General features: G+C 50.9%; 2 protein-coding genes and 1 pseudogene across 3 annotated transcripts; all 3 read left to right on the plus strand.

Moving 5' to 3' along the window:
* Window positions 1-393: 393 nt before the first annotated feature.
* On the plus strand, window positions 394-7,286 carry LOC148758828 (uncharacterized; annotated as a pseudogene).
* Window positions 7,287-14,244: 6,958 nt separating this feature from the next.
* On the plus strand, window positions 14,245-19,254 carry TREM2 (triggering receptor expressed on myeloid cells 2). Its single transcript, XM_088795745.1, has 5 exons — window positions 14,245-14,530; window positions 16,064-16,414; window positions 17,836-17,926; window positions 18,640-18,833; window positions 18,911-19,254. The coding sequence occupies exons 1-5, from the start codon at window positions 14,458-14,460 to the stop codon at window positions 18,925-18,927; spliced, it is 726 nt and encodes a 241-aa protein (XP_088651871.1). The 5' UTR covers window positions 14,245-14,457; the 3' UTR covers window positions 18,928-19,254.
* TREML1 (triggering receptor expressed on myeloid cells like 1) lies at window positions 18,922-26,465 on the plus strand. Of its 2 annotated transcripts, none has more exons than XM_088795743.1 (7): window positions 18,922-19,050; window positions 19,294-21,780; window positions 21,972-22,304; window positions 24,385-24,508; window positions 24,803-24,981; window positions 25,482-25,534; window positions 25,889-26,465. In XM_088795743.1, the coding sequence occupies exons 2-7, from the start codon at window positions 21,738-21,740 to the stop codon at window positions 26,198-26,200; spliced, it is 1,044 nt and encodes a 347-aa protein (XP_088651869.1). In that variant the 5' UTR covers window positions 18,922-19,050; window positions 19,294-21,737; the 3' UTR covers window positions 26,201-26,465. The 2 variants fall into 2 exon arrangements, with proteins under 2 accessions (XP_088651869.1, XP_088651870.1); XM_088795744.1 differs by having other exon boundaries at window positions 24,896-24,981.
* Window positions 26,466-27,103: the final 638 nt, after the last annotated feature.

A 27,103-nucleotide genomic window follows, 5' to 3' on the forward strand; every position in this document is an offset into this window, starting at 1 on the left:
CCCTGCACTTCCATTCCTGGCAATGACCCTCCATCTCCTTTTCCTGTTCCCCTCCAGTCCCCACAGAACTTCGCAATTCCCGGGCAGGCCTGGGCAGGAAGCCTCTGACCACCGGGGACCTCCAGAGGGTCCCCTAACTCTGTCACTCACCTGCAGCCCCTGCTTTTCTTGGGTAGGGAGGAGAAAGTTGAGGCTGGGAAGGAAGTAGTAGGACAGAGGTGAGAGAGAGGGAGGAGAAATCGGTTCTTATTTCATTTCACCACAGTTTCCTCCTGGGCTTTCACAGCTTTCCCCACCCCAGTGGGAGGGAAACAGCCTGATGGGGAAGGAACTGGGCACAAGAGGGCCCAGCAGTAGATACAGAGCACCCTGGAGCCTCCATCCAGGCCCAGATTCAGCACATGCAGGCAGAGGGTCCCGCCTACAGGCCAAGGCCTCGCCCTCCTCCCAGTTCCCCCATGTCCCACCTTTGCCCTCCTCATCTCTTCTTCCCAGACAGGCTGGGGGGCTGCACTGAATCCTGTCCAGCTCTGGCTCCCTCTTCTCAGGGGCTTCCTTGCTCCACCCAGCCCAGGGCCCGGGAGGCCGCACACCTGCTGCCACTTGTCCTGCTGGGGCTCCTGGCCTCAGGTGAGGGGCAGGGGAGGAGGGCAGAGGGAACAGGGCAAGAGGAGATGGGATGGCTAGGTGAGGTGGGCGTGAGCAGACTACACAGAGGACAGGGCAAGGGGCAGGGTGGTGCTATGGCCAGAGGCCATCGCTGGGGCACATTCTGAGTGTAGATATAGAGAAGGGACTTCCTGAGGAGGGAGTCCAATTTCACAGGTCTGCAGTGGCAACTGGGGGCTCCCTGCCTTGAGGGTTTATTCTCAGGCTCCTGGGAACAGCAGCTCGAGTTGCTGCATAAACTGGAAGGTGAAACAGTCTCCATGAGAGGCTGGTACCCGCTCTGGCAAGGTTTGAAGACAAAAGCCTAGTGCAGAAAAGCATCAGCTCGTCCTTGTACCACATTAGTCACCCACCCCAGGCTCCTGGCAGTGCCCAGGCAGCCTCCATACTGTGTCCACGATGACCTCAGATTGGGCTACTTCACCATCACCATGGCTGAGCTCAGGGTGAAGGACTCGGGTTCTATTGGTGTGGAACCTACGAATCTTCCAGGGTCTCTGTTCTCAGAACCATCCGTCTGGTGGGATCTCAGGGTGAGTTCTTTCCCTTCTTATGTTTGCTTCTCAGACTCCCTGAATCACAAGATGTTAGAACTGGAAAGGACCCTAAAAATCCTTTCCTTCAGCCCCCTCAAAGCTGACAGCTGGGGCCCCTTGCTGAAGGTCACCAGCTGGTCAAGGGCAGAACCAGTACCAGAACTCAGATCTGTTGGCTTCGGGTCGGTTCTTCCTTCCCCATCACATCCATCTCTCTGAACACTTTTGTTGCTGCTGACAGGACACTGTTGATTTGTAATGATCATCCAGCTTCCTCAAGTTTGAACAAGACGGGTTTATAGGTAATTTCCAGGGCATCCCTTCCCCTGACCTTAATCCCCGACCTTCTCTCAAAGGGCTGTGCTGGAGATGGGTCACAGGTAACTGGGGCTCAAAAAATGTAGACAGACAGGAGACAGCCAGTGAGGGAGGCAGACATGAGGCTTTGGGGGTGAGGCTGGGAGGTGTAGTGGCCGCGAGCTCAGAGGGGCTGCGTCCTCACCCTGGACTTGCCCCTACTACTTGAGAGACCTTAAACCTCAGAGTGGGGAGCTTGAGATTACGCCTAACCCTGAGGCCCCCGGTTATGCCTCCTGAAAACTTCAGCATTATAAAGCCCCCTGCATTTCTCTGTGATGGTCAGGCGTTGAATGACACCTTCCCAGGCCCTCGCCCTGCTGCCACGCCTGCCCAGCTTTTGCTCAGTCGGATGCCCGGTGAACCCAGATCAGCTGCTCCGTCATTCACAAGCCTTGCTTCATTGCTTGCTCCGTGTAGGGCTCGGGTCTGTGCTCTGGAAGGAGAATCCAAAACCTGAACCCCCATCTTTGCTGGAGGAGCCCACAGTCCAGCCAAGAAGACAGATGCATCAATAAAGGGTTATGATGCAAGGCGGTTGGAGACTCCTTGAAAGGAAGGACCAGGTTGCTGGAGAAGACCAGGGGTATGGATTCTCCTGGAGGGCTTCCCAGAGGAGGTGACACCACATGGGCCTGATTAGAAGAGCAGGAATTTATCGAGGGGAGACAATAAAGTTGGGAGTGGGGGGAGGGAGGCGTTCCAGGTTGAAAGAGCATGACATGTTCAAGAATAAGGAAACTAGAAAAGATTATAGAATATATCCAATATACAAGTGACCTAACCTAAAGCCGCTTGCCGTGTGGCACTTCACTGCGAAGGAAATCCAACACAATTCAGGGACGCACCTGCATTCATTGTAGGGCATGTGTTGCTTCTTAGAGTCTTCACCTGATTCAGGGCCAGGTGTGGGCTTCTCCTACCCAGGGTTGAGGGCTAAAAGTGGGGAGCCCTGGAGTGTGGGGCAAATACATGGGGGCTCACCTCACTGTCGTCTTTTGCAGCTTTAACCCTGCCCACCACCAGGAGTGCCAGGAGGACACAGCCTGGACCTCTGACACCAGCCCTGTCATTGACAGGTACTGTCTATCTCCCTCCCCTGTCCTCTTAGATCTCCATTTCCTCCCATCCACGGCCGACTGTGCCATATGCCTTCAACTGCCACATTCCCATGGACACCTGGCTCTCAGGGGATGAAATGGGAGTCCGACAGTTTGATTCAGGTCACTTCACCTCTTCGAGCCTTAGTTTTGTCATCTGCACAATGGGGCCAGTAACATTCCCACCTTACATTAGGGTTTCTTACCTTTGGCACTATTGACATTTTGAGCCAGATAATTCTGTGTCATGAGGGGCTGTCCTGAGCATGGTTAGATATTTAGCAGCATCCCTGGGTCACTAGATAGCAATATCACAAGCCTCCCGCAGACGCCCAGTTGTGGCAACCAAAAATATGTCTCCAGACAGTGCCACGTTTGCCTCGGGGGACACAAAGCGCCCAGGACCAGGCCCATGAGCAGGGCTGCTTCTTTGTCCTCTTCCCCACTCCCAGTGCCTCTCCATCTTTCAGGGGAGCTACCCCAGAGTCACAGGGGTCTAGAGAAAGGGCACACACTGTAGTCACTACAGCCCACGGCCTGATTTTTTCTCTACTCTGCCTGATGGTTTCCAGTCCCCAGCCCCTGGGACTGGCCTGATAGCTGTTTTCCTTCCTGCCTGTGTTCTCCCCTCCCTCTGTCACTGTGGATGGTGAACCCTGTTCTCCTGCAAACCACTATTCCTTCTTCACGGCATTCCGCCAGAAATCAGATGGTGCTGGGCAGCAAGCTGTGTGGTGGTGTCCCTATCGCCGTTGCCCTGCCCCCGTGACCTCTGACCTCCCAGACACCTTTCCCAGAAGGCTGCCATGTTGTAAGAAAGTCTACTTTTGTGTTCTTCCTTTGACTTACGACAGGACCTATTAAAACGTGTTTATTATGTGTAGAGTTGTTTGTCTGATGACACCAGTATTCTCTAATTGCTAACTGGATCTCACAGGGAAGGGCTAATGGTAGGGAGCTGAGACCAAGACTGGTTAAAGGAAGGATGCAGGAGAGGTGAGCACAGATCCCAAAACAGGGGCCCAGAAGACCAAGTAAGGGACAGCAGCCAGAAAGGGGAAAGGAGCAAAGTCTAAAGACCTGAAGCTGAAGCTGAAGAATAATGAACGTCAACTACAATTTTATATATATATATATATATATATATATATATATATATATATATATATATATTTACAAGAAGCGGAGTACAGCATTAGGAATAGAGACAGTGGAAATGTAATGGCTGTATGTGATGTCAGAGGGGTAGTGGATGGGGGAGGGGGTTGTCACTGTGTGAGGGATATACATGGTAAATGTCTGACTATTACATTGTTCTGTGCACTTGAAACTAATTTAAAAAGTTTAAAAAAATAAATAAAAAAAATAAAGACATCGTCAGCATTCCCACTTTACTGAGAGGGAGACAAGCCCAGAGATGGAATGACATGGCAAAACTGCACAGCCTATGGGGCAGAGCCCTTGACCCTGGGGCTGCTTCCTGGCCAGCTCAGCAGGAGGGGAGCATCTGTCCTGACAACAGGCCTGGGAGGGCGAGGGTGGGGGGATGGTTTCGTGGCAGAAGGTTGGCTCTGACTTTCCTTACCTGGCTGGTCCTTATTGCAAAGCCCCCAGGCCACTGGAAGAGCATCTCCAGCGTGACGGTGGCCCTTCTGCTGTGGATGCTCACCCTACTCGTGATCCCGTATCTCAGGAAAGCCGAGGAACAGCCAAGACAGGTAAACCCGTCCCTGGCTCTGAGCAGACCACCAAATGCTTAGCCACACTAAGGTGCCTTCCGGCCATGGGGACAGGCTTCTCATGCCCATTGTGCCAACAAATAAATGGCGGCCGAGAGAGGAAGCAGCCAGGATTCCCTGGGCTCTGGAGCCTCCCACTTTGCCAGAGCGGCAGGCAGGCTGGGTGGTGCGAGGACAGACCAGTTCTCTTCCGAGGCTCAAGGTCAGCTAAGCCAAGGCAATTCGACTCAGCTGCAATTTGCCTAAAACTGGGTATTCTCGTATCCATATGGGATCCTATATTTCATCATCTTTTTATAGTTTCAGATATTTTAAAACAAATTTATCTGAAGACCTTTCTGGTTACGGATATTGTTTTTTGATTGTTGCTGCCATGTTTAAATTTTGTCTTCCTATAAGCACTTGAAGGTCTTTTTAATCTTGCAAGGTCTAAGTTTTTAGCATTACTCCCGTGGCAAATCTACAGCATTTTGTGTAAGATTTATCAGATTAGTGCATTTTGATGATTCCTACTTTGTTTTCTGTTGCTTGGCTTGTTCAGCACGTATGTGCTGTGTGTTTGTTAAGTATATCACTCAGTGATGTGTCTGTTGACAAGAGTGAAATATAGAAACAAGCCAGAATTATATTAGACCTCATTGATTTTCATTTTTCAAGCTATAAAATTCCTCAAGTAGTACTGCATTGTAAAATTTTATATACATATTTTTCACACTGTGTAAAGTCAATTTAGTGGATCACAATGGTATTTTTATAAAACAAAACAGAAAAACAAAATGTCAAAATTCCTTGCACATTGGAAGGATAATTTTTCATTGAACTTCTACTTTAGGAGAACATGTGTGTAATAAGAGTCATGTTTTTCATTGAGGTCCCCAGCCCCCCAAATTTGAAACTTCATCAGCAAACACCAGGGGTGCCCCAAAAATGTATACACATGACTTGTATTCATCTTTTGCTCCTGGTATATATTGAGTATTACAATTTTAAAACAGTTTTTTCCTTTCTTAAAATGTGTATACGTTTTTTTGGTACCCTCTGTAGGTTACACTTAAATGTGATATTTAAATTTGGAACTTTCAGCGGCCTGGAATTAAGTTTACTGGCGTGATGTGGACAGGCCACAGGCAGCCACTTTGGTTTGCTCTCCAGCACTTCCGTCCACTCCCCATACAATAATCTGTGCCGTCTGGGATCTCCCCACGCGAGACGGTGTTTCCTGAGCAGCCCAGACTCTCCCGCATCAGCATCCTTCTGGCCAGCCAGGACCTCCAGTCCTTGTCCGAATTTCCATGGGAATGTGGGGTAGGGAGAGGTTGCTCCTCCAGCCCTCACTGTTTTCTTCACAGGAAGGGACCAATCCCACCACATCTGACATGTTCGCCCACAAGGACGAGACCGCTGTGTGTAAGAAGAAAGGACCCCTCACCAGGACAGAGGGAATCTCAGCTTTCCTGGGTAACTCTGTTGTCATTTATGTTGTTCTTTTTTAACTTCCTGGCTTGTGTGTACGCACAGCTTCTATTTACTTTGAACCTGGACTCACTCATGACTGCTGAGGCCCCTAATGCCTCACCTGTGTGTGTCCTTTACCCCATATTTCCCAATGCAAACCCCTTAGGGAGCGGGAGAAGCTGCCTGACCAAGCTGTTCACCTCGACCCCTGTGGGAGACAGCTTTTCCTGCTGATTTAGCTTGTGGATTGTGAACCAGCCTGTGGCTTGGCCACCATAGGTCCAATCAGCTGCGGAAAAGGGTATTGTATAGCCCAGAAAGTGCTCCCTAGAGTGCTCTCTCATCAGGAGCTGGGGACAGAGCCGTTTCCCTTGGGCAGGTCTGTCTTATTAAAGATCTGACACTCTTGAAATCACAGAATTGGGAAGATCTAACGTCATCTGGTCCAACCCTCTGTAAGGCTGGAATCAACTTTACAAAAGACATTCTGCTCTTCTAGCTCAATGCTACTCAAACTGGAGTGTGCACAAAAGTCCCCTGGGCCCCACCCCCTGAGACTTTGCTTTAATAGACCTGGGATGGAGCCTGAGATTGTGCATTTTTAACAGGCTCCCGGGGGTGCTGGAGCTGCTGGCCTGTGGACTGTGCTCTGTGTAGCCTTCCTTACCTTGAAATGTGTTTGGTGATGGTGCCCCGGCCTGCAGCCATTCCTAGAGGCTCTGCAGGATCCATGTCCTGTCATACACCATATCCCTGTCACTGTCCTCTGCCCGGCTCTGGGCACCCAGGGGGCCACTGAGCACTCCCAGCTGGGATCTGACAATGGACTCTGTCTTCTTTGATTCCCAGGGCTCCGATCAGCAGATGGGCTCTGGCAAGGACACTGGGGACAGCCACGATGCCACACTTACCTGCCTGAACCACCTCAGCCCTGAGAACTCCTTCTACGTCCATACCCACCCCCATCCGAAGCCCATACCTGACCCATTTCTGCCAACATCACTAAAAACAGACCTCAGCCCTCCAAGCCGGCTGCTCTGGAGGAAGAGCCCAGGATTGGACTGCAGAATTCACTGGGCAGGGAGGCACAGGGCTGCCCTCCCCGTGGTGGGGGGACTTCACTGTGGCAGAGCCAGTCCCAAACCAGCAAGGGTCATCCCTTCCTGCAGAGGAGGTGAGGAAGGGGGAGGAGCAGAAGGAACGTCCTTATCAACCCAGAAAGGAGTCCATCGAGTCTGAGGACTGCAATGGGCAGGCTGTGGGGACCATAAAGGAGGTTTCTGGACACCTGGCCGCTCCCCTCTGCAGCGTCGGGAGGGAGTGCTACTAGGACCGAGTCAACTAGATAGGGTCTGGGACCCAGAGCCTCTGAGCAGCCCAATCTTCACCTCCCTCTCTGACCCTCCCTTCCTGACCCGGGACTATGACATCCTGACAGATTGTGCAAGTTCTTCTGTTGGTGACTGTCTCAACAGACGGGAGCTGCGTCTATTCACTGGCCTCTCAGGGCCTCTAAGCCAGGCTGAAAAGCTCTATTTCCCCTGTCAGCACCTCTTCTCCTTCTCGGCCTGGCCTCCTGATTCTAACGTCTTCTCATGAATAACCCTGCCAGGATGTAGGCAGTGCCAGCAGCTCAGGGGTCTCCCCTAATCCTTGGATGTGACAGGCAGGGCGGGGCGAGGGAGCTCCCTTCCCCTGGTGGCCACGCAGCTTAGGCTCCTCCATCTGCCACGGAAACCACTTTCCCTCCGCTAACTGTATCTCAGCAAACAGAGCGGGTGAGGGAGGCCTCCTCCTTCACTGAAGTCCCTTTCACATGGCCCTTCTGGAGACAGGGCCCCTTTTTTATTATGTGCCCCCCAAGGAGTGGCTCTGAACTCTGGAACTCCAGGCCATGTGGGCAGGAGGGTTATATCCTGCCACGTCATGGGGAGGATGGCTTGGCATTGCCGAGTCATCACTTCCCAAGGAAGCTGTTAAAGGTCATCCAATCCAACTGCCAATGGGATGCCAGAACCCCTCTGTGAAATTCCAGTGAGTTATGCACTCTCTGCATCAGTCTCTCTGAGGACTGGGAACTCGCTGCCTCCTGCTCAGGCCTCTTGTTTGTGAGTGTTTCTGTTAGATGGTACTTGGCTTGCCTTCAGTCACAATGGGACATCCTTCTTGCCCACAGGACAGGACTTGAGGGTTGGGCTGTGATGGCCAGAAGGGGAGAAAGGGGTTGGAGAGGAGAAGGGTAGGCGGTTTGAGGCCTGGTAGGCTGGTGTGGGAGGAAGAGGTCTTTTCTCTGGAGGAAGGTGGGCTAAGTGCCTGCCACTTGTGACATCTCTGCTGCCATCATCCACCTCCCAGGTTCCCAGCGTTGAAGATGTGGCTCTGTCCCAGTCTGTGGCTCCCTGGGGGCACAATCATGCAGACTTATAGGACCAGGCCCTGGGGTTGAGGGAGGCAGGAGCAAGGAGGGTGCTCTGAGCATCACCTTGGCCTCTCAGGCCTCTGTCCTGCCCAACCTGCCTCAGTCCTGCCACCCAGACCCGACAGCTACAGGCAGGGCAGCTGCTGCACCCTGAGCTCCCATGTGACTGGACCTTGTTCTGAGAAAGTCATTGGCATTGACAGATGGCCTCATTTGATCTCTTGTCCTTTGACAGTTCCAGACTCTAGGCGGTACCTCTACTTTTAGTCTGTATTTTAGTCTAGTACCCACGGAGGAAGCTCCTCTTCACCAGGGTCTTCCCGACTTGGGTTTGCTGTCTGCATTGCTCTGGCTGCAGCAACAAGAGCCATCGCAGGGGTCAGGTTCCTCATGAACTGTCAAAACCCAAAGGTTGGACTTAGACTAGAGCTCCTGGAGTTATTTTCATTAGATAAGTACTTATGGGTGCCTGCTGACTGCCAGGCGCTTCTCATGGTTGGGGATACAGAGATTAATTCTAGTAAGCCAGCATTTATGGAGTGCTTCTTCTGGGCTATGTGCCTCTGCATGCATTAGTGGCTCAAACATCCCGATAAAGGAAGTACTTTCTCCCATTTTACAGATGGAGAAATTGAAGCACAGAGAGGTTAGATAATTTCCCAAAGTTATACATCTAGTAAATGGTGGATCCTAGATCCTGACATTTTAACCACAATGATTGTAGGTCTCTGTTCCTGTAAGGATCTTATTGGTGTGTGTGCGTGTGTGTGTGTGTGTGTACACACATGTACACAATGGATAGATGCATGAAAAAATAATGACAATACAAAGCAATCATAGCTACAGCTTGAGGAATGCTAAAGGTGCCAGGGGAGGACAGGGTGAGGGGCATGACTATTTCTGATAGAAACCTCCAGAAGCTGACAGAAGATAGTAGGAGTGTGGCTGACTTGGCTGGAGAGACAAGGGGAGAGATTCCCAATTAACCAGTGGCCCCAGATAAGTCCCTATGCTTGTGTCTCAGCCCTGTGATGCATCAGGTGCAGTGCCTGGGGCCCTGCCTCTCAGCTCCTGAGTTCCTGACCAGATCTTCCCTTCGGACCTGCCATCTTGCATCACTCTTGGTCCTAACAGCTGCTGCGTGACTGGCCTGATGTCTGCCGGCCTGCGCCCTAATCCAATCCCAGTACATGCACACGTATGCATGTACACACACACACACACACACACACACACACACACACTCACACTCACTTCCTGGGAGATGTTCTGCCCTGAGAAGAGGAGTCACTGGCCCGGGACAGGATCTGAAATCCTCAACTTAGAAAATGTGAGATGGTAAAAATGGGGGAATTGCCTCAGCTGGAAGTGCCAGAGACTGACAGTACAAATACAAAAAGAGAGAGGTGGAAGAAGGTCGAGTCTGCAAGGGATCAGAGGTGAGAGAGAGGTTGGGATTTGAAGGCAGGGGATTGGATCGAGGAAGGTGAGATCAAGTAAAAGCTGAACAAGACCAAAGAGGGAACTGGGAAAGGGAAGTCTTAAGTGGCTGCTCATCAGAAAATGACATTTATGGGCTCTGATGTTTGAGTTTGATAGCCAGGAGCCAGTGGACACCACCAAATAGTCTCTCAGGCCCAGTTCTCAGGCAGGGCTGGGCAGGGGATTTCTCCGATTGGGCTGGTGGTGTGTCCTGATAGTTCTGAGTTGTTCCCGCTTTGAGAGGCCTGTTCCCATTCCAGCTGTTCCAGTTGCACTCTTCCCCCCACCCGACCCCCCCAAGTCCAAAGCAGGCTTAGGTGCTGGCCATGGTCCTGACCAGACTCTGCTACTTCTCTAGCTGCTCAGGTTGGCTAGACTGGGGATGAGAGGATAACAGAGGATCTGAAAAAGGGTGAGGATGCTCGCACATGATAGACTTGATTTATTCCTAGGGAAGAAGGAGGGGGGTGGATAGATGTTTGTGTTTGAGGAGGGTAATGATTTGGAACAGCTGCTAGTCAGCGTCATATCCAGGCACGCCGGGCCCCCCAGAGACCTGAGCCCTCTAGCACTGTGACTGGCACATACGTGGAGGTTGAATCCATGCACAAGTGAGAGATCATGTTCAAGTGTAATGATAGAGGGAAAACGATCTCTGTGTCCACGTGTGAGGTGGCAGGTGTCTTGGAACTCATACTTAGCAAAGAGAAAGGTAGCACCCTATGCTTGGGAGGAGGGGGTGGTGGTCCACAAATGTTCCTGAGCTCAGATATGAGGGTCAGGGGATTGCACCACAAATTACACGAGCTAAAATATGAGAACATTTGATGTGCACGTGCTGTGAGGAATGATTAAGATTTCTTGGTGCCTACCATTTGAAATAAGGCTAAAAGAAGACAAGAGACCCTTTCTTCAGGTAGAAAGGAAGCAAAAAGTATGGGTCAGAATGGAGCAGAAATGGGCCAGCAAGTAAGGGAAAGATTCATGGGACTTCTGAGTTCTGTTTCTGCCTAAGAGATAGAAAGCTAGAAATAGTTAAATTAGCACCAAGATCATGAAATACTTAGGTAGAAATTTAACAAAATATGTGCAAGATTTGTATGGTGAAAACTATTAAACATTGGTGAGAGAAACCATACAAGAAATAAATAAATGGAGCGCTAACCTGTGTCCGTGGATTGGAAGACTTAATAGTGTTAAGAGGTTTAGTTCCCCCCAAACTGTGCTATAGAGCCAATATAATCCCAAGCAAAAGCCCCACAGGCTTTCTTTTTGGTGGAGGTTGGGGGTGGGGGAGATTGGCAAGCTGATGCTAAAATTTACATGGCAAAGCAAAGTAACCAGCACAGCCAAAAACATTGTGAAAAAGAACAACATAGGTGGATTCCCCACACCCCTGATTTAAAGACTTGTAGTAAAACCACAATCAATAGTCAAGATGGTGTGATATGGGTGAAGGATAAACACATAGATCAATGCAACAGAATGGGCAGTCGACAAATAGATCTACATATCAACTGATTTGTGACAAAGATACTAAGGCAATTCAATGGAGAAAGGATGTCCTTCCATCAACAAATGAGGCTGGTATAACTAACTGGACACCTATAGACAAAGAATAAAATAAAGAACCGCAAATCATATTTTGTACCACATACAAAAATTAACTTGAAATGGATCATAGACCAAAATGAAAAACCGAAAACTATAAATCTTTTAACAGAAAACGTAGGAGAAAATCTTTGTGACTTGGAGGTAGGCACAACTATCTCAGTAGAACACAAAAAACACAAATTATAAATGAAAACTTAATAAATTGGACTCTATCGGCATTAAAATCTTCTATCCTTTGGAGGACACTATTAAGAAAGTGATAAAACAAGCTACAGACTAGAAAAAATACTTGCAGATCACATATCTGATAAAAGACTTGTATCCAGAATATATAAAGAATTCTCACAATTCAGTAATAATGATGATAATAAACAATAAAAAATGGTCAAAAGATTTGAATTACTACTTCACCAAAGAAGATCTGACAAATAAACAGTGAAAGGTGTTCAATTTCATTAGTCATTAGGAGAATACCAATTAAAACCATAATGAGATATTACCATAAACCTATTAAAATGGCTTAAAAAGAAACCCAACAATATCAAATCTTGACAAGGATGCAAAAATGGTACAAGTACTTTTCAAAAATAGTGTGGCAGCTTTTACAAGGTTAAACATATACTTACCATATAACCTAGAATTCCCACTGCTAGGATTTTATCTGAGGGAAATGATAACATGTCCATACAAAATATATGTACATGAATGCTTATTGTGGCTTTATTCATAATGATGTAGGTGATGTTGGATCTGCTGGCAGTTTCTGGGTGTGGACCCGGATCGTGTCTCGTGAAGCCGAAGAATGGAAACATGGACCAGGGAGAGGCAAAAAGTTTTAAAAAGAGGATAGTTTATTAGAGGCAGGAAAAGAGGTTGCAGCTCCTGAGAGGGAGGGGGTCCCGAATGGGGGGTGCCCATGACTGAGGCAAAAGCTCTTACTTTTATACCTTCCCTTGCCTGCTTGGGGAAGGTGAGAGGTTTAGAGAAGGGAACTGTTTGAAGAAGGGAACTGGCACCTTCTAATGAAATTTGTCTACCAGGTTTGCTCTGCTTGCCCATCCTAAAGGAATTAGCAAAGTAACCCACTCTTATCTATCAGATCTGCTCCATTTGTCAGGCCAAAATGAATTTTATGATTAACCTCAAGGCCTTGTTACATTATGTCCTGGAGTGAAGGAGTGATTTCAAAACCTGGTTTTAGGATATGGCTGTCTTAGTTTATTCCACCAGGGACCTCCCTGTCTACGTAGGGACATGCTAGCTCTCCTGTATCAATAACTGTCCCAAACTGGAAACAACTCAAATGTTCATCTGCTGATGAATGGATAAACTACCTGTGATTGAGCCACACAAAGAAATACTGTTCAGCATTAAAAAGGAATGAATTACTGAGAAGCACGGCTTCATGCATGTTTAATGCATTACGATAAGTGAAAAAAGCCGGACTCAAAGGGCTACGTACCATAACATTCCATGCATATGACATTGTAGGAAGGGCAGGGTGCTGTAGGAACAGAAGTCAGGTCAGTAATTGCCAGGGCTTGGATTGGAGAGGAAGGGATTCGCTAAAAGGGGCACAAGGGAACTTTTTTTGGCTGATAAAAAGGTTCTATATTTTTTATTGTGGCAGTTATTACATAGATTTGTGAGTCTGTCAAAATTCATAGGACAGGACACCCTAAGGAGGTAAAATTTTGAGTATTTAAATTACGTGCCAATAGTCCTGACTTGAAAGACCAAAGAAGGATACATATAGGTGGCCTCAGACCCCTCATTCCCTAGGCCCTTAGCTCAAGGCCAGGCACTTGGCTGACTAGTGAAGGACTATCTGATGTTCTTCATTAACCCCCATCTCCACACACATTCCCTGTCTGTATGGTAGATGCGCAGTAAATATGGGTAAATAAATGAAGGAAAGAACACATCAGTGAGTGCTTGCAGGAAACCGAAGTCTCCTGATGATCTGTTGGCCCCGGAGGGTTCCTCCAGCCTCCCTGCTCCTTCCGCCAGCACAACTCACTCCCTTGTCCTTGGAAATTGCTTCACCGTCCTCACCCCATCCTGACTCACTGGCCATTTTACACCTTTTGCCTTTGCACATATAGGTCCCTCCTGTGCCTGGATCACCCTTCATAGTTTCCGTGCTTATGGAAAAAGCACCCCACCCCAGATCTCCAGGAAATGTCCCGTCCCGTCTTGCCCCAAAGGATGGTGGCGGAGTTCCCGGGGGATGTGCGCACAAAATAATGGCTATGTGAACGTGTGCACACAGGAAGTGCCCAGCTGAGCAAAGGAGGCTAAGCTTGGCCAGGAGATTCCGGGTAGCAGAGAAAATTCTCTTTCTCGCAGACGGCCCATTTGCCCTTTCCTGTGCAAGTAGGATAATGGTACTAGTTCATGGTACTGTGTGTCTGGCCCTGTTCTAAAGCACATTCCCTGTAGAAATCTATGTTATCTTCCCAACAACCCAATACACGGTCATTATTCCCATTTCACAGGTTCAGAAATGAAGACACAGGGAGGTTATGGATGTGTGGCTGTACACACAGGAGGTGAGGAAGGAGGGAGTTGGAGCCACGGAGTCTGGCTCCACAGCCGTGTTCTTCACTGTGGCCACAGTACAGGGGTGCTGGCCCGGAGCAAAAGACTAGAAGGGGTTGGGTGAGGGTCCAGTCTTCTACGGCAGCAGCTGTTCTCCCTCCCTCGCAAGGCTGGAACCACTAAATGAGCAGGCATTGCAGCTGGAGGAGGGTCTGTCCACTGCTGGGAGGACAGTGATCCCTGGGCGAGGCTCTGTCACTTTGGACCCTGACCAGCCCCGGCCATGTGGGGTCACGCTGGCGGGCACGGATGGTGGGCTGGCCTCTCGGAGGTCTGAGCTGCTCAGCCTCCTGCTGCCAGGCTGCAGCAGCTGGCTCCTCCTCTCCTCTCTTCCCCCACCCCACTAACCCTCGTTGAATCATAAAGCCAGACCCCAGTCCTGACTCTTACTCAATCCCCAGGAGCCAGTTCCTGTGGGCAGCGCCTGACAAGCCCGACTTTTTCCTTTCTTCAGTTCAAGGGAAAGACGAGGTCTTGCACAAGACATGCTGTGTCTGCCTTCCACAGGGAAGGGCCACATGGAGCTTCTCCGGCTGTTCATCCTGCTCTCTGTCACAGGTAGGAGGACCTCCCTCCAGCTCCGATGCCTGCTTTCCCTCCCCTTCCCTGAGTGTATGGCGGGGTGGTGGCTGGGGGAGCTCTGGGCTGAGCTCTGAAGGAAGTCGAAGTCTTCACGTATTCTACAGCCCTTTCTTCCCACCCCGTTCCCATCCTTCATGCTCTCGCTCCCTCCCCACTATCAGGACCCTCTGTCAGAGTCCACGCATGTGCAGAAATAAGGGCTGGTGGAGTCTGGGCATGAGGAAAGGAAGGAGTTATGATGGTGGCATCTCAGGCAGTTGCTAGTAGCTGGGGGAAGTTTTGGGGGGCACTGGTGAAAGCCCCTAAAATTACGAATCACTTAAGCATAAGACTAACCTCAGAGGAGTGGGAGGGTGGGAGGGAGGAAAGAACACGGGAAACAGAATCTGCATCTTTTGGGTGCCCCTTCCCATGCTCTGAAGGTCCTCTTGTTGTCAGCCCTGGATGGGACGTGAGGGGGGCTGAATATTTCTGTCATTGAGCTGGGGGAATTGATACCTCAGATTCTTGTACACAACTGCCTTTTCTCATTGGCAGAAGGTTGCCTCTTGCTCCTGCAGAGCAATAAGCAAACCTGGGTGAGAGGAAACCATCCTAATAGAGCCTTGTGCCTGCAATTTCTTAGCTGGGATGGAGTGGGGGGAGATGCGGGGGGGGGGCCTGCCTAGAGGCAAAGGGATGGATGGGGTGACATGTGGAAGGGCCACTGCACATCAGGTCTTTCTGGTTCCAAAAAACAGGTCACCAGCTCCCCAATTCTATCTTTCAAGTTTCTGTCATCATATGGTTGAAGATGGGATGAAGGAAGGAGGCGCAATAGAGGGGAAGTTGAAGCAGAGGGCTGTGGCCCTTGCAACCCTTTCCCTGGCAGTAGACGGGTGCTCTAAGCCCATCTCCCTCACTGCAAGGAGGGCCAAAATAGCAGCCTCATGTCTCCCCCAAAATAGCTTTGGGCCAAGTCCCTCCTGAAAGGGGAACAAAGCCACAGAAACAGGGAAGCTGGAAGCCAAAGGTCAGAAAGAGGAGAATGCAGAACCAGTACCAGCGTGGGCAGTGGCAGAGGAAGCAAGCATGGCCAGGGCAGGGAGTGGGTGCCCAGGACCCTGTGGACCAAGTGCCAGGCCTGGGAGGCCCACTGGCCCTTCTCTCTTGAGATGGAGAGGGGAAGGGAGAGGTCTTGGTCCCATGTGATAGGGAGAAGATGTGTGAAATACAACTGGAGGGAACTTTAAGGCCAAGTGCTTTTGGAAAAAGGCCCAGAGAGGGTCAATTACTTCTTCAATGATGTCCAGAGGTTCAATGATGATAGAGCCAGACCCAGGACCCCGGTTTCCTGGTTCCCAATTTCCTATCAACACATGCCTGTGTTGTGCCACCTTCTTCCACCTTCTATAAGAAGCTGAGTTTCTTAAGGGCAGGATTTCTGTCTCTTTTGTTTGCTGTCCACAATAGGTGTTCAATAAATATTTGGTAAGTGAATGAAGGAGTGAATGAATCTCTCTTCCCTAGAGCTGTCTCGAGCCCACAATACCACAGTGTTCCAGGTCCAGGCAGGCCAGTCCCTGCGGGTTTCCTGCCCCTATGATTCCTTGAAGCACTGGGGAAGACGCAAAGCCTGGTGCCGCCAGCTGGGTGAAGAGGGCCCATGCCAGCGGGTGGTCAGCACCCACAGCTCGTGGCTGCTGTCCTTCCTGAAGAGGCAGAATGGGAGCACGGCCATCGCAGATGATGCCCTTGGGGGCACACTCACCATCACACTGCGGAATCTTCAAGTCCACGACGCTGGGCTCTACCAGTGTCAGAGCCTCCATGGCAGCGAGGCTGACACGCTCAGGAAGGTCCTAGTGCAGGTGCTGGCTGGTGAGTGGGTGGCTGACGGCACTCGGCCAGCCCTTGGGCCGGGGCTCATGTCTTTGGTGTCTGTTGCACAGGACCACCCTCTGGGCTTTCGGGGACCCTAGGAATACCCACAGAACAGCTCTTGTCCCCCCACTGAGGGCCACCATGGATAGTTACGCGGGGTGCGTACTGGACAAGGGAGCCGCAATCCTGTCCTGTCTCTTCTGTCCAGGCTTTGCTCTCTGGGGCAGGACTGTATCACTTACAGGAAGGGGACTGTTCTCTAACTTGCACCAGGCCCTTTAGGATCTTGCTGTGGTCCTGCTTCCCTAAACAGCTTTATCCACTTGGCATCGGTTAGGGTGTGAACTTCGTAGGTGGTCCCTAAGTAGGAGGAGGAGGTTCGTTTCCTCCCTCACCCAACCACTCAAGGGACCTACCAACATAAATTAAGCACCAATCGGATACAGAAAAACAACCCTGGAAAGGAACATTGCTTGGGAGCACCCTGGGCAATGTGCTTCATCTCTCTGGGACCCTCATCTTTAACTGGAGGCAGTGGTGTCAGGGTTCCTGCGAGGCTCACGTGAGATGACAGAGTTAAACCTGCTCGGGGGAAAGTGACAGGCTCACCCCATCTCCTGTGGCTGAACCGAGTGGCATCCTTATTCCAGGCTTGGCGAGGTGAGACAGGGTGGTGGTGGTGAGCTTGGTAGGCAGGATGTCCTCCAGGAAAGCCTCTGCCTGGGTCTCCAGAACATTGTGTCCCAAAGGAGAAGAAATCTGGGGTTACTATCTCTTTTCTGACTCTCTCCTTTCCCAGCTCCGACCCCCAACATGGCCTGTTATCGTGGAAATGAGGGTCTAGCTAGTATTTGTCTAAGGTGGGGGCTTAGGGGCGACTGCCTGCCATGGACCCCAAACCACACTTCCACCGGTTTTCTGAGTAGGGGGTGAGGAGACACAAAATTAAGCCCTATCAGGGCCTAAGGCTCAGCCAGCTCCCAAAAGGGAGGCAGGAAAATAATAATAATAATAATAATAATAATAATAATAATAATAACAACAACAACAACAACAACATTCATAGCTGGTGTAGACTGCTTGGCAGTACACAGAGGACACTCAAATACACCATCGTTCCATTTGACCTTCCCAAAGATCCTGTGAGCTGGGAGGACGGGAGACGCATCACTGAGCTCCTGGGGAGGTGAGAGGCACTACACAGGTTGCTCCCACTGGCTCTGCAGTGCTAGCCTTAAGCAGATGCTCCTAATTGTTCCACCTTACAGGGGAGGAAACTGAAGCTCAGGAAGCTTACCCACTTGATCCACACAGGGCAGGAGCCCGGAGGGCCACATGCCACCCAGAGAGGTTCTCCCCACCTTGCACGCTGCCTCAAGGGGGCTGGGCTAGAAGCTCACAGGCGCTGTCTCCCACAGACTCCCCTGATCTCCAGGACTCTGATGATGTCTGGGTCCCCGAGGGGTCCCGGAGCCTTGAGGACGTCCAGGTGGAGCACAGCATCTCCAGGTACAGTGACAGGTCTTTCCTAAGATCCCTGCAGAACCCAGGCATGGGGTGGCAGCTGTGGGTCCAAGGCAGTTGGAGCACGGAAGGGCTTAGATACGATCTTGTCCAAACAAGCCAGGGTGTGTTGGTAGGACTGTGCCAGTTGCTCAAATGTTGAAATACTTTCATAATGGTTTCTAAATTGCTGCGGCTCCAAGACTTGGGAATGGTCAGCCTCCTGCCCCTCCCCCGGCAGCCCTCGGACATCTCCACAATTCAGCAACAGTGAAAGTTTTAGTGCTTTAGTACAACACTGAGATCCCCAGATCTTTGTACCTTTGGGGGCCAGAATCCGTTTTGATTGGTTCATGCCTACTTACTTGTGTCAAACATTGTTGCTATAACCATGAAGCACACGTGACCCCCCCACATACACACACGCACGCACATGCACACGTACACGTGCCATTCCATACCATCATGTAAGGCAGAAACCGCTTAGTGAGGGAAGGGGAATGTTTAAATGCACTCAGTGGGCAGGTCCATGCCTAGGATTCGGGTCTCCTGTCTACAGATTTCCTAAGCCCCACAAACTGAATCCCATGGATGGTGCTGGGTGAGGGGTTTCCTGAGCCCCTGGAAGCTCCCAGTGTCTCCCTATTCCCTCACGGAGGCCAGATCCCAGTCTGCAGGACACCTCCAGGCCTCCCACATGCTCTCCTTGTTTTTCCAAGGAGCATCTCGGCAGAGGAGATCTCTTTTCCACCCACTTCCATCCTTTTCCTCCTGGCCTGCATCTTTCTCAGCAAGCTGCTGGCAGCCAGTGCCCTCTGGACGGCGGCCTGGCATGGGCAGAAACGGCGGACACCCTTGGCCAGTGGGCCGGACTGTGGCCCTGACCCAGGTTACCAGCTCCAACCCCTGACAGGTGAGCTTGGAGAGCACAGCAGTGGCTGGGGGAGGACAGGCCAGAGAAGGGCTATGTAAGCATCTGATCTGTTGCAGGTCTGAGAGACACCTGAGAGGAGAGGGCTCTACAAGGAGGACAGGCCCTGGAGAGGTCTGCAGGGACCATCCCAGCCTGCACACTGGCTCCTCGGCCACCAAGACTCCTGGTTCTGCTTTGGCAAAAGGCCACTCTGCCTGTACGCTGCTTCCCCTGGCCCTCAGAAGCAAGGGTGTTTTGTGTGTGTGTGTGTGTGTGTGTGTGTGTGTGTGTGCATGCGCGTGCACGTGTGTGTTTGTGCGTGCATGCATGAGCCTGGGAGGTGGGAAGGACATCTACCATCTTCTAGACATTGGGCATTAAACAGTCTCACAAATAAATCCAAGACTTTTGTTTAACTGGATGGTTTGGGGTATCACAGAGGTCTTCTCTTTTGTTACAGGGCTAGGAGAGTCCATTTGGATGAGGAGAAAAGGTCTGGCTCCTTGGGACCTAGGTTCATAGGATACCACATCTTCCTTCCCATTCTCACAGGCTCCAAACTGGCCAATCTTTTTGTTCTTCTCTCTCCCTTACCTAGATCGAATTACCAAGTCCTGCCCCCTCCTCTGGAATTTCTCTCGCATCCAGTCTTCATCTGCTCTCCTCCTCTTGCCTCCTGTCCATGGGTTTCCTAAGATCATTGCTGGCCTCTCTACCCCAGGCCTCCCTCCTCTCCTTCACCCCCTCATCACAAGTCCGTCCAATTCCGGATGACTCATCCGTTCATCTCCCTAAACGTTTGCTTTCATCACGTTACTTCCCCTCCAGAGAAAATGACAAGCACTTGACTTATAGAGGGCAGCACACCAGAACTGGGAACTACCAATCCAAGCCCTTCATTGTACAGAAGGGAAACTGAGGCTCACAAGAGAAAAGATTTACCCAAGGTCCCCAATAGACCCTGGAAATCCAAATTTCACTTGGTATTCAAGGTGCCCTGCCCTCTAGTTCAATCCTACTCATTTATTCAACAGATATTTCCTGGGCCAGGGCTGTTCTAGGCATTGGAGACACAACAGTGAACAGCACAGGCAAAGATTTCTGCCCATGCAGAGCCACGTTCTAATGGGAGGAGAGAGGAAACAGACAATAAATAAGTTAGTCAGATGGTCAGGAGTATGTGGGAATGCAGAAGGGACAGGGACGATGCAATTCTAAAGGACAGTCAGGAACTAGCGCTTGGGGAACACTTGACGTCAGGAAGTGACCCATGAACATATCAGGGGAGAGTATTTGCTCAGAGGGAACAGCCAGGGCAGCTCAGATAACGTCATCTCTCTAGTCAGCACACACATACCACCCAGGCCAAGAGCGGGGGAAACTGGAGAGACTTTTCCAGGGTGGGCTGCCAGGAACAGGAGGAAACGAGTCGGCCCCATCCTCGGGCAGAAGCCCTTCTGACCACGGTCACACGTGGTTGCGTGGCCCACTCCCCAAACAGGCTGCTTCACTGGTCCCATCTGTGTTCCCCTGGCCTTCTGAGTCAGCAGTATGTGAAACAAGCACGCTGGAGCTTTCCTGTCCTGGGAGCCTGGCCTTGTCTCTTTCCTGCTCTGCCATGTCGGAGACATCCACCTGGCGACTCGGATCGTCATTGGGGTTCCCTGCCTTGGACTCTCTGAAAATAAGGGGTCAGATTCTTTGGTTTCAAGCTTCAGCTTTGCCTCCTACTAAGAAACTGTCAGCAAGTCCCTTAACCCCTCTGAGCTTCAGGGTCCTCTCCTGTTAAAAGGCAAAACAAAACAAAGCCACCTTCTCCTGCCACCTTCTCCTTGGAGGGAGGGGCAAGATGTAAGCAAATCTCTCTGGAGCTGATATCCTGTCTCCAGCTTCTCAGGCATGCTTGCCATTCAGTCACCCTGGGGCAAAGCTTGGTCAGTGCGCTTTGCTCAGAAGGCCCAGATGAAGCACAAATGCAAAAATCTTCATGAAGAATGGTCTCCCAACAGAGAGGATAGTGTATTCTGGAAACAAAAATAATGTGCTATACATAAGAAGTGCTTGGAGAATAAGAAATCTAAATTAAACACTAAAGAATAAAAGTAGAAAAGACAATAATAGAAGGGATAGAAGAGAAAGATGAGGAGATCTTCTAGAAATCAGATCTAAGTGGACAAAGAAGATGGCAAATAAGAGAGAAAAGATACGAAAATGAGATGAATACATGAGGTTTAATTTCCAACCAACTACTGAGTTCCAGAAAAACAGAGAGCGAAAGAAGAAAATGGAGAATTATCAAAGAAACAATGCACTTCCCAGAACTTAAGAACATGGGTCCACATTGAAAGGGTCTAGAGAGCACCCAGTGAAATAAATGAAGACAGGCCAGGTCCACCATCGGGAGGGACCCCCTGGTGTGAGGCTGTTCCCCAGGAGAAGGACAGTCCCCTGAAAGCTTGGGGGGGGTCACTCGCACAGAATTTAGAATCAGAATGGCCGTGGACCGTGGGTAGGACGCTATACCCCACTCCTGCACAGCGTGACACCCTTGTAGTCTATATTTGGAAGATCCCGAAGCTCATCTTTCCTCTTTCTCGAATGCTCTGCCATTGCTGCGATCCTCCTCCCATCTTTCTTCCTTAGCTGGGCCCCAGCCCTGCCTTTCCGGGGCCTTCTCACACTGCCTTGCCCACCCCGCCCTCAGTGTCCGTTCCCGAGCACTGAGCCAACCAGGGTTTGGAAGAGCTCCTATCCCCACCCATGGAGGGCCCGCAGTGTCTGCCTCCCACCCCACGGCCACCGACAGCCCCATGTGACTGTCGGAGGCAGATGTTTCCTGCCCCCAGGGGAAGGCTGTGTCAGTGCCCAGACAAGTCCCAGAGTTGACATCTCCCTTGCCCAGCCATGGGTCCCAACCTGTTCCTGCTGCTGCTCCTCGGACTAGCAGGTAAGTGTCAGAGGAGCTGAACTTTGGGCCCCATATGCTCAGTTCCGCGCCTAGAAATAATGTACATTTTTGTGGCAACAATAACATGTGGAGGCCCTAGAAGGTGGACCTCTGGGTCCCTGTGCCAGTGTGGGGGCGGGGAGGTGCCACCAACTCCTGCCTAACATTCCCATGTTCCTTTCCTTCCCTAGGCCAGGGCTCAGCTGACAGCTTCCCCGAGGTGCTGCAGGCAACAGTCGGGGGCTCCATCCAGGTGCAGTGTCTCTACCGACTCCAGGACATCAGGGCTCGGAAGGTGTGGTGCCGGTTCATGCCAGAGGGGTGCCAGCCCTTGGTGTCCTCAGCTGTGGATCGCAGAGCCCCAGGGCACAGCCGCGCCTTTCTCACTGACCTGGGGAGCGGCCTGCTCCAGGTGGACATGATTGCCTTGCGGGAGGACGATGCCGGGGAGTATGGCTGCGTGGTGGAGGGACCCACTGGACCCCAGACGTTGCACAGAATTGCTCTGGACATCCTCTCTGCAGGTGAGTTATCCGGGGCTGGCCACCGCCCCTCTGACAGGCCTTCCTCGCCCCCACCTTCTGCTCTTGGGTCCTTGGGGGGTGTGAGCCTCTGGGGGAGAGACTTTGGCAGCAGATATCCTTTCGACAGTTCTGCAGGGAACGGAAACCAAACCGGCTGAGAAGTCTGAGATAAAAGAGCCAAGCACAGCCCCCTGCCCCCTCCTGGACAAGCAGGTCTCCCCGTAGGAAGGCCTACCCTCTTTCCTCACCCGTGGCTTTGGCCTCCTGGTCCTGCATTTCCAACTTACTTGATGCTGTTTTTTTCCTTAGAAATGTAAACTAAGTTTTAATTTGGCCATATCAACTTAAATTACTTTTTTACGTCGTCCAGTTTTTTTAATCCTGTAATAATGGGTTTGATGGCCTAAAAATTACTGTGTCGTATCTTATTTCATCTTATAAGCCTTCACTGAGCATCTAATATGTGCCTCATCTACAGGCAGGGTACATGCAATACACCTGAATTACTTCAACTCATTCAGTTTTAAAAATGAGAAAAGTGTCATTAATATTTAAGCCAACATTCTCAACCCTAATTTCAATATAGGAAGCACTTTATTTTTACAGATTTCATTCATACAGCCTACAACTTTCTAATGTCTCAGCATGAATTAACAGAACATTTTTAAGTATTAAAAAAATCCCCCCCCCCCCAAAAAAAAATAAGATGTTTTAAAAAAAAATGTGCTGAAGGGAAAACGGTTAGCTAGCTGCTGAAGCAGAGGCTGCTACTAACTTTCTCTTACGGATGCTGACATTTTTTCATTTTCAGGTCTTCGTTTTCCCAAGTAATTCGTGCCCAATCCCCAACTAATGAGATCAAGAAAGGCATTTTACCTTCTCTTGTTTTTTTTCCCATCTGTTCATTAAGAGGATGGACTACGTTGTCATGAGAAACCCTCTCATCTCAAGTTCACGATCACCGTTTTATATTATAAACATACTCCTGCTAATCCTCGTCATCTTTGCCCTTCTCATCCCCTGGCACTCTATGGTCTAGAAACTCAAGGTTATCATTCCTTCCATGGCAAATTATGACAAGACCAGAAGCACTGGGAGAGGGGCTGAGAGAAAGGCACCTGCAATTGTGCAGGTGTGGGGGACCCCAATATCTATAGAGGATGGATGCTCAGTACATGGTGTCCAGGAAGGATGGGGCAAGATGTTAGTTTCAGAGAGGTTCATCCATGGTGGCTTAAGAGGCACCAGGAGGGCAGAACATACGCAGCAAGGTGGGGGCCACAGCATCTCCTGTTCCTGATGTAGTGTGTGTGGGGTGGGGAAGAGGAGTGGTGAATCTCACAAGAACAGGTCAAGGCCTCCACTCCAGAGGGTCTAGAAAGATAGGCCACGTTTCCAAGAATGATCCTCAGGCCCAGAGAAGCCAACCCTGAGTGCCACAGCCATAAGTCGAGCATACTGTAGGGATGACAGAAGCCTTGTCACAAAACTGTCTCAGGGTCCGAGCAAGACTCTCAGCAAGGGGGTCAGCTGGCATGTGTCACATTAGGGCTGACCCTGGAGTTCCTTAGATCCTGAGGGCAGAGCTCAGGATGGGGCTCAGCCAGCCTGCCGGGGGGCCACACCGTGATGGGTATGTGGAAAGGCCCAGCAGGCTGTGCTGAGGCCCCTTTAGAAACCAACAGATGAGCGCCAGGAGCAAGGTCAGCAGTGAGGATGAGAGTGGAGAATGTATTCCAGGGTGAGGAGCTGGGCACAGATGCCCCAGGAGGTGCAGTATGAGCAACCTGGTAAGACCACAGGGACATGGGGGAGCAGATGGTGAAGGAGAAATGCAGGGGGCAGGGGGTGGAGCTGGTGGTAGAGGGGAGCCTGGGTGTGTTCACAACCAGGTAGAGTGCTGTTCTCTGGCCCCCAGAATGAGAGGCCCTTAAAGAGTACCCCAAATCCTCCTTCTTTCTGTCTCTTACTAGAGACCTCTTCTTTCTCAGAACCCCTCTCCCATCACTCAGACCTCAACAGGCCCTCGAACCCTGCCCACAATGGGTATGCGCTCATTAAACGTCTCCTTCTGACTCAGCCCCTGGCCTGAAAGAGGAAGAGGAGGAAGATGAGATCTACAAGGTTGGCAGTCTGGCCAGCGACCCTTCCTCAGACCTTGCCGGCAGTGCCAGCCCTCTGGAACCCAGCAAGGACGACAAGAGGTACCGACAAGGACTGTACCTGGGTGGCTGGAGAAAGGGTGGTGGTGAAGATATGGCTTGTTTAAAGCCCCAGACTAAATCAAAGAGAAACCTTACGATTCCTCCCTTCCCCGGGGGACTTCGGATCAGGCAGGTAGACAGACAGACTTCTCCATCCCCATTGAGCAATGATCCCTTCCTCCCAGTGGGCCTGCAGCCAGGATACCCTCATAATGTGTCTCCTTTCTGTCCTGCCTGAGCCTGCCTTCCTCATTCCATTCCAAAAATCTCTTTCTCCCAACCATGGCTCACAAGAGCTGCACCCCTGTGCCACTGCTCTGGGATTCCTGGCAAGCAGCTCCCGACTGGGTTCAGGGCCAAGCTCTTCTGTCCCTTTGTGTCCCTCAGCCTCCCCTTGATCTGGGGCGCTGTGGTCCTGCTGGGCCTGCTGGTGGCTGCGCTGGTGCTATTTGCTGTGATGGCCAAAAGGAAAGGTAAGTAGCTGTCCATCTCCCTAACCTAGCACGGCTCCACTGTTCCGACGTCAGCCAGTCTTGCAATCCAGGCCAAGAATAGGTCAGCCCCCCTACAGAGGGGCTTGTCTGGGCATTAGCTAGGGCCCCCAGATCCTAGAATTCCCATGGCTGAGGGGCTGAGGGGAGGAAGGAGATTCAGTGGGAGCAGGCCTGGGGAAACACAGGAACTGGAAACAGTGGGGGTGTGGGATTGGGGACAGGGGACTGGAAGAAGTGGGGAAAGGGCTTCAAGAGCTAGGATTAATGTCAAGGCAGTTTTGGAAGAGAGCTGGGAAAGCAGTAAGTGGCCGGGGAGAGTCAGGGCAGGCTGGGCTGGGAAGACGGAGGTGAGAAAGGTTCAGTGATGGGCGTGGGGAAGATGAATCTGGACTTGGAAATAGGTTTTTGAAGGGAGGAGGGGGCGTGGGCTCTGAGCCAGCACAGAAAGCAAACTGTGTGGCTGTCCTCTGTCCTGCCAGCAAACAGGCTCGGTGTTTGTGGCCGATCCCAGAGCAGTGGAATTTCACACACGGTAAGAAGCCACTGCGGGCTCCCCGCCAAATTCCCCAGACCCTCTGCCTGCCATGCTCACTGAGAAGTCCCAGGTAGATGGGGTGGAGAAAAGACGGGGCCCATTGAGGGTCCAAACTATCTTCCTAAGTGCTGTAAACTTGGCACCAATTTTCTCTCACCTTCCCACCTTGGTATCCCACCTTCCCAGATTTGGGGAAAAACTTGGGGCTTGAAAATCTTCAACAAGTCCTCTTGCCCACTGACATACTCAGGATTCCAGAGGCAGATCCGGTGTGGTCCTGGGCTTCCCACCAAAGGGAACTGGGGCCATGGAAGGGGTTCTCTTGGCCTGATTTTCTGGTGTTTGTTACAGGTGCCCTCCTCAGTGCTCCACACCACCAGTGACTCTGGACCGGCTGCAGATGTGCCGTCGGGCGTACCATACGTGAGGCTCGACTCGCCACCTTCCTTTGACAATACCACCTACAGCAGCCTACCTGAGCCCCCATCAGGGAGAACCCCAGCCCCAGCCCCGTCCTCATTGCCCCCTCTGCCTTCTAAGGTCCTGATTTCTTCCAACCCGGTGACATATGCTACAGTCATCTTCCCTGGAGGGGACAAAGGTGGAGGGGCCTCCCGGAAGCCAGCCCTAGATGCTGCTAATAGCCAGACTCTGCCTAGCTGAGCTGCACACCACACTGTGCACCCACAGAGACCGCCCCTGGGGCTCCTTCTGTGCACCCACTCACCCCGTCAGCCCAGGCCCTAGATCCTTAGCACATCAGAGCAATTAGGTGGCTTTAGGATCTAATTTATGTCTTGACTTTCTGACCTAAAAAGGGATGATTGGGTGTGACTGAGGTATCTTGGGGGAGCCTTCCCACCCCCCCACCCCATGCTGGTTCCTCTGCCATTACACCACTGAGTGAAATAAACTCTAAATGATGATATATGAGTCCTTGATGGTTGAGAGGAAAGTGAGGGGCCTGTGTTTGACTATTCAAACTGGTCTAGAGTTTGTACTGTATTATTTCCTGCCCATCTTGCCAGTGGGGAAGTGGTTTCATTCCCTGGTCCAAATACTGCAATGCAGTTTGATTCCAGGAGAACCAAGGAGGCTTCTTCAAAAGTATTTCCTGCCTTTCTCATGATCACTGAAAGGTTAGATTCACTTCCTTGAGTCTAGAAATTTCTTCTGCTTTCTGCTCTACACCTTGTAAACAAATGACATCCTCTGATGTGACAACATATGATGGAAGGAAGAGGATAATTATTAGTTGAAGGAGATTCAGGACAGATGGGGTATGAAAGACGGGGCTGAAAAAAAACAAACAGGAGTAAGGATGGAAACTGAAATACACAACAAGACAATTCCTGGGCTGAACAAAGGATTTTGAAGCACCAGGAGAAAAAAGATCTTTGCAGACATCAGTTTTACCAGAGTTGGCTCTCTCTCAACTAAGTGGCCATCTGGTAGCACAATTCCCTTTGGCCTGAACTCTGGAGCTTGGGAGGAGCCCATGAAGAAAAGGCATGGGAGTTAGGCGGAGAGGAATGGGTGGTAAGGGTGTGGCCATGGTTAAGTGTT

Source organism: Rhinolophus sinicus, chromosome 2 (assembly GCF_057876585.1).
Source record: "Rhinolophus sinicus isolate RSI-liver-muscle chromosome 2, RSI-T2T, whole genome shotgun sequence".
Classification (NCBI taxonomy): Eukaryota; Metazoa; Chordata; class Mammalia; order Chiroptera; family Rhinolophidae; genus Rhinolophus; species Rhinolophus sinicus.

Excerpts from the sequence above, each read along its gene's own strand:
- TREML1 (XM_088795743.1), top strand. The coding sequence starts at position 21,738 with ATGGGTCCCAACCTGTTCCTGCTGCTGCTCCTCGGACTAGCAG. Across the intron at positions 24,509-24,802 it reads CCCAGCAAGGACGACAAGAG|AGCTGCACCCCTGTGCCACT; the intron begins GTACCGACAAGG and ends ATGGCTCACAAG. Across the intron at positions 25,535-25,888 it reads GCAGTGGAATTTCACACACG|GTGCCCTCCTCAGTGCTCCA; the intron begins GTAAGAAGCCAC and ends TGTTTGTTACAG.
- TREM2 (XM_088795745.1), top strand. The coding sequence starts at position 14,458 with ATGCTGTGTCTGCCTTCCACAGGGAAGGGCCACATGGAGCTTCTCCGG. Across the intron at positions 14,531-16,063 it reads CATCCTGCTCTCTGTCACAG|AGCTGTCTCGAGCCCACAAT; the intron begins GTAGGAGGACCT and ends TCTCTTCCCTAG. Across the intron at positions 17,927-18,639 it reads GTGGAGCACAGCATCTCCAG|GAGCATCTCGGCAGAGGAGA; the intron begins GTACAGTGACAG and ends TGTTTTTCCAAG.